At 39.8% G+C, this 12,986-nt stretch overlaps 1 protein-coding gene across 1 annotated transcript; it reads right to left on the minus strand.

Moving 5' to 3' along the window:
• Positions 1-1,867: 1,867 nt before the first annotated feature.
• On the minus strand, positions 1,868-6,792 carry LOC120802009 (UDP-glucuronosyltransferase-like). The gene is made up of 5 exons (XM_040149430.1): positions 5,827-6,792; positions 4,481-4,612; positions 4,095-4,182; positions 3,514-3,733; positions 1,868-2,514 (listed from the first exon to the last, which is right to left on the minus strand). Exons 1-5 carry the CDS (start codon positions 6,685-6,687, stop codon positions 2,232-2,234), a joined length of 1,584 nt encoding a protein of 527 aa, XP_040005364.1. The 5' UTR covers positions 6,688-6,792; the 3' UTR covers positions 1,868-2,231.
• Between the last annotated feature and the right edge of the window lie 6,194 nt (positions 6,793-12,986).

Genomic DNA, 12,986 nt, shown 5'->3' on the forward strand with positions numbered 1-12,986 from the left:
TGCACATTTGTTAACAACAATTAATGCATAAACAGCCTCCTTAGGAACCGGAAGTCATGCACAATACTACTATAACTGTGGTTTCCACCGGCATGACCCGAACCTCTGCAAGGTAGCCAGAGAGGCGAGCCCGCACTGCAGAAGCTGCAGCCACTGTAGCATGCACATACAACAGACTAACAAATACCAGTACACTGGTGGGGTTGAATTCAGTAGCTAGTTAGAAGGGAGCAATATTCAAATTTCAACTGCTGCACCGCACTGTGGGCTAATGTGCATTCCTCACAATAATAAAGCTCACAACGAGCCACTGGCAGTGGTGATGTTAATACTGAAAGTGACAACAGTCAAACGTCTGTTATGCAGTTTGTGTACTGTGTAACTATTAAAGGGCACAGATTTTAAGGTCTGGCACTGTTTCATCCATAAACTACCCTAATAACAGATTCTACTCACTGACAAGACATATCGTCTAAATTGCAATTTTGAGGCTTTCATGTTAAAGAACAAGAACAAGTTGAGGATGTAGTGGGCTCCAAGCTAGCACCTGTCAATGTTTAAATAAATAACTCAAAAATTATAGCAATATCAATACTTTTGAGACTACATTGCTGTCTGTGGATTTGTCTCCACAGGTAAGGGACAAAATGAGGTCCCGCAAAATACCCAAGGCATCACAAAGTGTGATAATTTTCCAGTTTTTCAAGGAAAAGGAGATTCATCAAAAATTACATGATTTTGCAGTCCATATGAAAATAGAGCATGTCCGAACATGTCATATGTTCTGGCTGCACCCTGAAATTTTTACATATTTTCCTCCAATAGCGTGATGAATACCAAAGTTGATTTTGTTTTGCATCCTTTCAGCAATCTTCTTTTCTGATGTATGATGACAAACTTGCAGACACATTTTTTCATCTCTCTTCATGCAGTCCGAAAGAACATTTAACAGTGAGATTTCTCCGGTTTCTAGCTCCCAAGACGCAGCTTGCTCGGAGGGAGTGCAGGTAGATTCTACTGACGTGAATACGAACCAGGTAAGATCCGAGATGACATCATTTCTTCCTCATTCACTGACTGGAGAGCTTCCCTGCAGCGTTGCACTCAGTTCTGCCAATTTACTGATGGAGCATAGGCTGAACTAAAGGTAGAAGGTAGAACGGAAGCTACAGTATATCCACACAGCTTCACCTGTTTTCATCATAGCAAAGGAGGCCAGGTCAGAGTGGAAACAAATTAAAGTGCTTAATAAACATTCACTAAGGGCAAGATAATAATTATCTGTTTGATGATCTACAGTATTTACACAGCTTCAGCTGACTGCCAACTCGCAGCAGCCTGAGGGTCTCAGATAAAACTGTGACTTAAAGGTCACTAGGTCAAAGTCTTGCATCGCTTTGTCAAACAGATGTCAAACAACATAAACCAGACTTCAGTGGAAAAAAACTCAAATTCATAGTAAATGATCCACACCCACACCAAATTGTGATGGGTTCTTCCCTGGCGCACGCCCCGTCCCTCCGCCAAGTTCGCAGCAAATCAGTTTAGTAGCTTTTACGTAATGCTGCTGACAAATAAACAAACAAACCAACCAACAGACACGGGTAATACCAGTGAACAGCCCCGTTTCCCTAATAACTAGACTCCGAGTGCCTTTTGGTACGTTCCAAATCGTGCCAAGAGCTGTGGAGCTCCAGTGTGGCTGTTCTGTTGTGTTACATTGCCTAAAGTGCCGTGTTGCAGGAAAAGTCTGTCTGATGTATCAGACCATTTGTTGTCTATAGGAAATATAGCAAATATAGCAATTAAACACACAATAACCAAAATTAACTCCAACTTTTGTTTTTTTGTTTTTTTTACTGCAGCCTTTAACATCATAAGCAGAGGACTGGATAACAAACGAGCAGGAAGTGTCTTAAGTGTACTCGAGAGTTTTTTCTTAGCTTGTTTTAGAAATATTTAAAGTCCATGAGCAGGTGGTTAAAAAAGCAACAACATTTGCTCGAAAGTTTGTTTCTCAAACAATGGCTTCAATCAGTCATTGCCAGCATCAGGTTACAGGTGTTTCAGACGGTGTAGTAATGACACTTTTGCTGAGATTTTACAAACCCACAAACATATACACACACAAATATAGTACATCAGTCTGAAATCTCACTGCAATGTTGCAACCTCCATTATTCACTTAATTGTAGAATTTATGAAACGTAATAAATATTGCATTAGAAACACTACTCTAATTTTCTCTTATCAGTCCCCTTTCTGCAGCACTTCAGGGTGCAGAACAGGCAGCATTTCAGTGTCACCCACAGAACAGTTAGGAGAATGATGACAAGAAAGCAGAAGACGTCCAGGCTGTGGTACTGAATCCAGTTCAAGTCATGTGCACCTACTCTCAGGTGTGTAGCACCTTTGTGTCTCATGATGAACTCGGTCCAGAAAACAGCCAGGTCCAAAGGCTGAACGGGACGGTCCAGGTGTATCTGAGACAGTTCCACTACCTTCTCTTTGTAACTGGGGAGGAGTAAAAATAAAAAGTCAATACTCTGATCTCCAGTTTGTGATCGTCACAAGACCTTTAATATAATCACAAATCTTACAGTACATTAATATAACTATTTGCTATGATACTATCTGTACTGTTCATATTAAACTAAGTAGTGTAAGGAAAGTAAGTTGTAAAGGTAATGTCTGTCTGAAGAAGTGGTAAACTATTTTGCAAACTAGAATGGCACTCTGAGAACGCACACCTCTGCCAAGGGCAATGTCAAACAAAATACACCAGACTTCAGAGAAAAAAATTCAAATTCATAGTACATGATACTGATGTGCCCCAAACGTTAATGGGTTCTTCCCTGGCCCATGCCCCGTACCTCCACCAAGTTAGGTGCAAATCAGTTCAGTACTTTTTGTAGACTTTGTAGAATTAAAACGATTACAGAGTAAAATTACAGAGTACAAGTAAAAAAAACCTACCTCTACCATTTCCCAAAAATTACCACTAATTACTTTTGACAGGGGAAGCTACTCACTATAGAAAGGGTCAACAATATAAACTCCTTAAAAAAGGAAGAAAATGTCTGCATACTATCTCCATGACTCTATCTTTTACAGAGCAGATGTTGCATTAATTAGGGTCTTTTTTCAAACATTTTCATTTGTCTACCATGTAGAAGACATACATTAATACAATACAGTACATCAGTGAGAAAAATATGTAATATTCATGGAAACATATCATTTGAGTAGAAGTCCAGATAAGAGGTCTAATGCAACATGTGTGAAAACACACGCAAGTGGAACACGTGTGCTCAGGCACTTGCTTGCAAATACTGAAAATACCATATGCAAATATGTAGACAAGTAGTCATTGTATTTTTTTCCAGTTTAGTTCAGCTCATAGGTTTTTTGTTGAAACTTTACCTGCCTTAAAAGTATCTTTTTCTTTAGTAGTGAATTTTTCCATATACACCTGAGTGACTGTTCTCTTTAATCAACATCTAGTTGTCTTACCTTTTATCATGGATGATTTTATTTAGTGCAGCCAGTAATTTTTCAGACGTCATCTCATATATACTGAGTTTCTCTGCTACACCACGGACCACCAAGCGATGTACATTGTCTCCCTGCTCCCCAAACAGTGGAAACATCAACATGGGGACAGCATTGCAGATGCTCTCGTAGATACCGTGGCTACCTCCGTGAGTGATGAAGACTTTAGCCTTGGGATGGGCTGAGGAGCAGAGGAAAAGTTACATTTAAGGTCAAGGTCAGTTTAATGTCTCTTTAAAATAAGCACCAAGAAAAAAAAAAAATGCATCCATTCAAAATTATTGAATGTTATGTTTAAATTGTTTAAAAAAGGATAAAATATTTGCACTGAATAACAGTTTAAAGAAAAGTCACCTCTGTAAATAATTTTATTAAGGACTTTTTTTACTGTTTTGCAATTAACAGTACTGAAATAACTATGCTTGCCAATCCCTGCAGCAAACAAATTTCAGATCTTTTTACTACTTTTGGTAGTTTGAATAGTTTAATTTATGTCATGATAGCATCACCTCATACATTTGTCTGGATGAAACTAAACACACCTAGAAGATCGTTCTGAGGTAGCCACTGCATAAGCTTCACGTTCTTGGGCACATCCTCTGGTGGGACTCCAGCGTATCTCCACACAACCTGAAACATAAAAAAAATACCTCTTCGTTTTTAACATTTGATGTGCAAACTATATTTTGTAATGTACTGAGTGTTTTGCATTTTCCCAACAAGGCAAGGCAGGGGACAAAGTCTTGTGGTTCAAACTGAGTGTGATAATCTCTGGATAATGTGTAAGTATTTGTCTTGCCCATGTAGTTAGAAACTTATGTGACATTAATGTTTTATCTGGAAGTTAATAAATAGCAGTCTAATCAAAGTAAAAAGTAGAGTTTTTGAATCTAAGTAAAGTGATTTAATCTATTGAGGTTATCTTTACCCTTTGAGGCATCTGCCGAAAGGCATCAAAGAACTGTTTAGCCTTCTCCTCAGGCATGCTGGACACCAGTGAGCCCAGAGTAAAGACAATAAATCCGTTGTCTCCTGAGCCATCCACAAACTCCTCTAAGTCCTGCAGGGAGGTTGGAGAAGACACAAAAATGGTTTTCAGTCTGTAGAGTGTATGGATGTAAGCTCATAATAATATGTGATCTAGCGTGCAAAGACTAATGTGCAAAGGCTTTTTATTTTAAGGTGCAGCCATTATATCACTTCCATCTTATCTGTAGTCAGGGATCATTTTTAAATGTACTGAAGGGAATTCATTTGATCAATGTGATTTCAGCAGAGATCTACCCAATGAAGTAATGTAAGAGGCAAAATCTTATTTTTACTTATTTCAGCAAATCTTTTGCTTTTGTAGAATATTTGACACTTGCTAACACAAAGGACTTCTCACTCCCTCTCCTTTTCTTAGATTACAAGGGCCATAGAGCAGAAAACAGCTTTTATCTTGAAACATTTTTATCTCCATATTCACATCAAAAGTGTGAGCCCTTTCTTGTCCCACTAAAAAATGAGCACTGAGAGTTTTTTGTTGTTGTTGTTGTATAACAGTGAAATATTTTGCAGGTCCCCAAAATGAATACCATATCAACCTACTACGGTAGGGAAAAACATATCACATAAGGAAACCTAACCTAACCTTAGCTAAGCTGCAGCAGTTGTTTTTTTTTTTTTGGCCAAGTGTGGTCAGACGAAAAGTATAGCGATCTAAAGAACACATACAATGGACATATCATCACCTTATAAAGTTATTTTGACCGACATGTCAGCAAACAGTTACCTAATTACACATCAGGCAGACACGGAGCAACACTAGCACTCGTTTGGAGTCAGTTTTTTACTCTCCTTTTAACTGTTTTTTGTCTCAGCCGAAAACTCTCTTTAGCTGCTAGATGCTCCACTTTCCTTCATTAATTAGTGCCTAACTTTGTCTGTCAGAGAATTTTTTGCTTAAAAAACAGCTCCCTGTCGCTGCTGAAAACAGGGATGATGAGATCAGATTTTGCGGGCTGTGCAACCAAAAAACAGAGAGCTATAAGAGACTAAAACGCTTAGAGCTGCAGAGTTGGTTGATTATTCTCCATGGGGTCATCACTACGAGTGAGCCCTTTCACATTAAACATTTTCATTTGATCAATCATTAATACAAAACAACAAGGTTTTAAGGATTCTGCTGTAGCCTGACTCAACACAAAGCACGTATATGTGATTTGCTGTAAGTGAATAATCCAGGTGTGATGCATACTTGTTTACTCTGGCATACATCCTTTACATACTCACCGCTGGCAGAGGAGCTTTCTTTACACAGTTGATACCTCCGATAAGAACCATGTTTGGCATGAGAGGTCTGGGCCATTCAAAAGCAAAGTCATACCTGAGAAGCCAGATAGCCCCGTGACTAATAAGGTCCTTGTAGGTCATGCTGTCTCCTAAATACCTGCTGACCAGATCGTCAAAGTGGCCATACATTATTTTGCACATGTAGATCTCAACCATAGACATGACCATGTTTTTGACTCTCTGTGGGAAGGTCATGTTTTGTGTATTACCAGAGAAATACACAGGAACATAGGAAGGAGGGGAGGGGCACTGGTTAGCCTTAACATCTAGCTCACATGGAAGTCCACGCAGGAAATAAACAGCTGGGATGGAAAAGACATGAGCCAGGACGGAGCCACAGGGTAGGAAGGGGTCTGTGAGCATGAGATCGAATCCCTCTCCCCTCAGTCGACTCATTAGAGGCTGGTTGTTTAGCAAACTCTCACAACCTTTCACCTGAAATGAAGTGAAGTTAACCAAACGCTGCATATTGATAATGATATCTGTGATTTCCGGTGGCTTGAGGAACAATCCATCCTTCAGCTCGTTGAAATTTTCATCCAGTTCAGCTTTGGTGTATGACACTTGGTAGATCTCAGTCCTGTAGTTCTCTGAACCATTGATCAACATGCTGCTTTCAGGCACCAGCACCAGGACCTCATGGCCCCTGCGGATGAGCTCCTTCACCAGTATCTTCATGCTAAGCCAGTGGCTCCCATCAACAGGCATAACCAGTACCTTCCCCCCCTGAACAGGCCCCAGGCTGAGGCAGCACAGCCAGACCACCAGCCCCGCTGTAGGAAACCACACCCTGCCTCTCATTGCTTCCTCTCTGTCCTGCAGGCTGGCTTGTTGCAAGACGTTATGTGTGAGTGTGTGTTTAAATTCTGCAGGAAGTTCGGGCTGCTTTTGTAGGCGGGCTATTATATAACCACAGAAGACAGACAGAGTGTAGATTCCCAATGGATTTTATGGTAGGGGCTAGCATTCAGAGTGTGTCTCCAGTTAATCATTTTCTAGAATGAATACTTGTGCGACAATAAAAGTGGAAACTGAAAGGTTAAGTGTCTTTTGAGATGCCAATAGTGAAAACCATGTATTTTTTTATTACCTTTATTTATCATACTATACTATACTTTTACTCTAATTCATTTCTGTTTGTAGTCTTATTTATTTTTTTCAGCAGTGCAAGTCGTGGTGGCTATGCATGTTTGCAGCCTTTACTGCCTACTGATTTGTGCAAAGTCCTCTCTATTTATCTTGGCTGTTCCTTGTCTCTTACTCCTGACACATGCGTGCGTAATGAGCTGTTGCGTGCGCCCTCTTTTAACCTCTTTTTTTCTCACTCTTCATTTGCACGCACACGCATATACCTACAACCATTGTAAAAAGACTGGTGGCGTGCGAAGCCACTTGTAATAGGACACCAACACCCTCCTCTTTGGAGGGGGCTGATAAAATCAAACCAGTGTTGTGTGGAATTTCACCCTTGGTTACTTTTTTTTTCTCTCAGTAAACTCCTTTTTATATTAACTGTTCCACTGGTTGTGAAATTGAAAAAAGTATTCATTTATTCAAGTGAATAAAGAACAAGAGGATAGTTATTATACAACCAGGGCTAAAGTTGATTTTTGACTATCACTCTAGTCAGGGCAACACATATGCTTGAATTTAGTTGAATGACAACCCACTCTTGAAAGAATAAATAAATAAATAATAAAAATAAATAATAAATTGTGAGGGGGAGCCCAGTGAGGCTGAGGGGTTGGGTGTTAGTGGGGTGGCTTTCATAGGGACTATTTCTTCAGCAGAAAGTAGTTCCAGCGCAAGCTGTAGACATTAGCGTTCTGTGGATGTGGATGTGGAATGTAATAATGGCAATTTTCTAAATGTCATTTTTTTTAATGCTGTACCACAAACTAAATTTCATTCACCTCCTAAATGGCAAGAGAACACTTGGGAGAGGTGAGAACATTTTCATTTTCATTCAGTTTAATTTAATTTATTGACTTTTTTGGTAATTTGGCTGAAGCGACACTCTGGATGAATTCGAGCGGGGAAAAAAATAACCTTGGTGAAACACTTTGAAAAGGCCTTTACCCAATTGGCAGACAATTTTTTTTCTATGAATATATGGTTCACAAAACACTTATATTCCTTTTCCATGCTTGAAAATAGACATACAGTATCTTTACACTGAGGTAACTACAGTATCTACAGTAACCTATACGTTTAGTGTAATAAATTGTGTTTTCATTAGGTCGACTATTTGAGCCTTATTTTTTATTTACTGAAGTAAATGATGAGATCCATGCTTTGCAGTAATTCCATGCCAGCAAATATTATTGCATTTAGACAGCAACATTTCAAATTCTGTGTAATAATCTGCTTTACACACCAGAAAATGATAATGTGAATTTCCAGAGAAAAGCAGTGAAAACAGTAGTGCCAGGTAAGAAGTTGGTATGAATGGAGCTTACAAGATCTGTTCTGATGAGGCAAAAGCAAATGAAAAAATATTTTTATAGGCTCATACATTTTTTCTACCGCTTAAAATGGGCTGATTCACAGTATTTCTGGTTAATTAAATGATTATATCTCCTGGTGGTTTATAAAGATAATTAAATGACAGATTTCTTCTTCTTCTGAGACAGCAAAACAAGTTGTGGGGTTTAATGTCGCTCTCTGCCCATTTAACCTTGTTTCCGTTCCGTTCAGATTGAAACTGGTACAGAAATTTTACTAGGTCTTGGCCTAGTCACTAGACTGTTGTTGTGGGTATTCTGAAAAAGTGAGGTTAATTCAAACATGAAACCAACTTGTAAAATTGCCGGTGCATTAATAAAGCAAGGTGTCCACGTCTGAAAGGGGCTGAAGGAATGGCAAACAATGAAATAAAGCTTGGAGGCAAAGAAACCCTTGCACGCACCTAAAAGGCTGCAGTGCACACAACCCTTGCAGTAGTTACAAAGCTGAAGGCTACGTCTGAGTGCTGATATGAAATGAAATGTTTTTAGCCATCATAGTGCTGTATTCTATGGATGGCATTGTTAGTCTGTTATTGTGTCAGCCAGTCTGTTGGCCAATCCACCACTTTGGTCTAGACTGAATATTTTCAATGACTGTTGCTATAACAGTGTTCAGACTTTCATGGTCCCCAGAGGATGAATCCTACTGACTCTGGTGATCCACTGACTTTTTTTCTAGTGCCACGAGGAGGCTGATACTTGTGGCGAGTGAGTGAAATGTCTCAACATCTGGATGGATTGCCATGAAATTTGATATAGTGCTTTCTGCCACTTTTGCTCAGTTCTGTCTCTCTCAAGAAACCCCAGGAGTAACTGCAGTGAGGGAGCTGTTTAAACAATTCTCACATGGAAATAGGAGAAAAGGGGCTGTGCTTGGGTTACTATGTGGTTCTTCATATGAATACAACATGAAAACCCCTATTGGTGTGCTGCAGTGGCATCCAGACACAGGACTTTCCTAACACAGAAATGTTTTCATACAGAAAAATGCCGTTTGACAATTTCCCGGCCACCCGTGTGGATAAGTTGTTTTCTGTCTGGGAGTGATAATCTGGATAACATACTTTTCAGGTCCAACTCTCCAGATTGATGTATGCTCCCCGTTGTCCACTGACACCTCACCTTACTACAGGAGATTGCAGGAGGAGTGCTGTTTCCCGCCTCGGTGTTTGCGTGTAGCTGAGCATCACTCCTTAAAGCCCATGACCTTGTCAACACTGGCCACAAAGCGAAAAACAAAAGCTCAACTGAAGCAGCTACATTCTCTGTCACTGTCACTAGATCTTATCGGTCACAGTGCTGCTGTGCACTTAGAAATTCTTTGAAATCAATCACAACCCACAATGCAATCGTAGAATTACTTTGTATAGGTTTTTGTCACACTTATATGTGGAATTTGTGTAGACGGCTGCTTTGATTAAACTTGCAATGTATCTCTTCTCTGAGACAGAAAACTGAAAACATGGCCGAAATCCTCCCTGCGTAAACACGGTGTATAGAGCGATGTGCTGCACTGTGAAACCTTCAAACCATGCGTAGATATATTGTCACACTATTTCAACGAATAGTATTGGATAAAAAGCTGCACTTCTTTATCTTTTACATATTTACACTTGTGTAAAGAGTAGTACTGGTCCTGGTAGTTTCAATATTTTTGCCACTTTTCATGTCATCACCACAAGACAGAGCACATGTAATAAACATGCTCAGCGTCAAACAACATACGGTTTTAACGTGTGCAGCTCGCAGGCAGGTTGTCATAAAAGTGAAACGAATCTCAATGTGAATGAAATGCTAACATGCTCATAAAATGTGATAATCCAGCCAGACAACAAGCCAGCACCCAGATGAGATGTGCCTTTTGGCAAAATAGGAAGTTACTGTGTGTTATTTGTCAGTTTACAGGCAGGCTGATGCCTGTCAGTTATATCTGCCTGCACAACTAAATGAAAACCATAATTAATTTCAGATCAATCATACAGCTCAAACTGCTTTCAGGGATTTTGTCTGTTTACTTGCACAATTTGTGTGGATTGTGTTCATTTTTTGACCATTTTATGACAGAAGTATTTTCATTCACAGTCAATTTTAATTAAAATGTTTAAACAAGAGGAGCATCTGACTTCTTCACTGCTTTGTAGACATACAAAAAGAAAAAAAAAAAAACCCCAACCTTTTAATGAGAAACTAATGTAGTTTTGATGTGGCTGCAAAGCTATGAAAAGACCATATTGTTCAACCTGATGGTGGTGCCAAAGCCAAATAATCATCCCCAAGCAGTTATATGGAAATATTTTCTGTTGGTTTACTGTATTATTCATCTGCGCAGGACTGTGTTTCCATTCACTAAGCATTCAAGCACCAAACACCACGCCATTCTTATTGTTGTCAGTCAAAAGCAAGGTATTGACATGGAACACAAGGGGGAATTTTGTTTCTTCAGCAAGCTACTGTAATGTTGTCATATCAACAGGTGCATATTTCAGATTCTCTCCTTGTTTGTCTCAAACTTCAAAGATTTTAATCCTTACAGCAGCGTTTAAGCTAGTTTACACTAAGTGGAAAATATGATTGTGCTCATAGCAAATAGTGTGTAAATATAATAGTGTGTCCCTTTCTTTTCTCCTGCTGCTTCAACTCAAACGTGTCAGATTAAATGTGGATGGCTCTGTAATGGGAACAGCGGAGAGCCGTTATACAAAAACACTTTGCTTTGGTCTGTCTCTCTATGTATTTCTACCTCCCATAAGGGCCAATGAAAGCACACACTGACGCACACTGAGAGGGTCATCTAGTACTACCAAGCAATGCTTTGGATTACATTTAGTATGAAGTATCCAGGCTGTGAAATGAAGCTGTTTCCTTTTTATTCCAAGGCAACACATATATATATATATATATATATATATATATATACACACATATACATATACATATATATCGGCAATACATACATATATATTAGCAAATTGCTAAATGGGCCTGTGGCACAAATAAACATCCATAAAGTGCATGCAGTTAATGCAATAAAATTCATGGCAACTCCCAGGAAATGAGATATGACAACCACTGCAGGAGCTGCAGTCTATTTAAATGTTTATCTCTAACATTTAAATCTGGATATATTGGATACGAATCGGAGAACAACTTTCAATTGGTGGGGCATAGAAAACTCTCCAAACTGCTTAGACTATTCCCACACACGGGATGAGATGGGCGAGAATGCCCCCCCCCCCATCTAGCATTTATAAGCATTATATAAATATGTAATAAATAGTTTATGAAACACTATAATGTAGCAGTAAGCAGGTATAAGTACCTTTTCAAGTGTTTATTAACGTGCAGCATTTGTCAACAATTATAACTCCTATGAAGACATATATTATTACAACTGTGTTTTACTATATTGCCATTCATTATCGTTTAACACATCGGCATCCAGTCATTGTTTTTCCCACAGGAGGAGTTACAGTTATTACCAAATACATTAATAAACACTTACAACTACGTTTTAGTGAGTTATAACCCATTTATTAATGGTTTATATACTGTTTTTGAATGCCGAACGGGGGGGGGGCTTAAAGTAAAGTGTCACCACCAAATGTCAACTGGGGCATAGAAAAGAAATACATAGTAAGGAGATACCTGCACACTGGACTGATACTGGCTCAGCGGTTTACTCAGCAACAGTTTATCCTCTACTTGTGTTTCATTGCTTCACCTTGATACTGTGCCTGTATTGCACCATTGCCCCTGTCACAAACCATTAAGGTTTAAATGTGGAGAAAAGTTCGCACTGATTAGTCTTACAAAACATTCAGCGCATGGCATAAATAGGACCGTTTCACTGCAAGATATAAACTGAAGGTTTAATGTGAACTAATTACCAATTTCATCTGCAACAGACAGCCACTGCCGAGTGCTCCCTGCCAATCGAGGCCTGTGAGTGTGACCACACGAGGGCGCCAAAGTCACACGGATCGACCACAGTCTCGTCCACGGCAGCATACTCGACCGCCTCAGCACAGCCAGAGTCAACGTTTGACCTTTTGCTGTCTGTACTGTGCGACAAGCGAGCGAATACTACTCACCATTGTTTTGTTTTTTACTCGCATGATTCAAACAGCCCTGCTAATATGATTGTGTTTGCAAGCTGGAAGCCATAATCGCATCGATTAAAGATACTTAAAGAAAAAAAAGAAAAGAAAAAGTGTTGTGTCAAAGTTGTTGTGTGCTTTCCACAGACCTCCAGGCACAGGTCACACGGTGCAGAGCAGCCATGGTTACATTTACTCTCATGTGGCTGGACTCGCGCACCCGACCACCACCACGTAGAACACGGTGGCAAACTACTTGCACGAGTGAGATTAGGCGTCCAAACCTTGAAAGGGTTAAGAACGTGGACGTGTTGCCGAGCAAAACCCGACAACGGTGACATCAAGGCTCTCACTTGTCTCCAAGACGGAGAGAGTGAGAGCTCAGAGGTAGATCTTCGGGTCTGGCTCTCCGCACGGATGCGCGCCGACCTCGGAGCCTTCAGACGCACAGCGGAGGATTTTGCGCACTAAAGTAGAGCTGAGGAGAGCGCACAGC

This window comes from Xiphias gladius, chromosome 16 (genome assembly GCF_016859285.1).
Source record: "Xiphias gladius isolate SHS-SW01 ecotype Sanya breed wild chromosome 16, ASM1685928v1, whole genome shotgun sequence".
NCBI classification, from domain to species: Eukaryota; Metazoa; Chordata; class Actinopteri; order Istiophoriformes; family Xiphiidae; genus Xiphias; species Xiphias gladius.

Bases quoted from the DNA above. Each gene is read 5' to 3' on its own strand.
- LOC120802009 (XM_040149430.1), bottom strand. From the start codon at position 6,687: ATGAGAGGCAGGGTGTGGTTTCCTACAGCGGGGCTGGTGGTCTGGCTG. The intron at 4,183-4,480 runs GTAAAGATAACC...TTTATGTTTCAG, and splicing joins TTCGGCAGATGCCTCAAAGG to GTTGTGTGGAGATACGCTGG. The intron at 3,734-4,094 runs GTGTGTTTAGTT...TCTGCTCCTCAG, and splicing joins ACCTCAGAACGATCTTCTAG to CCCATCCCAAGGCTAAAGTC.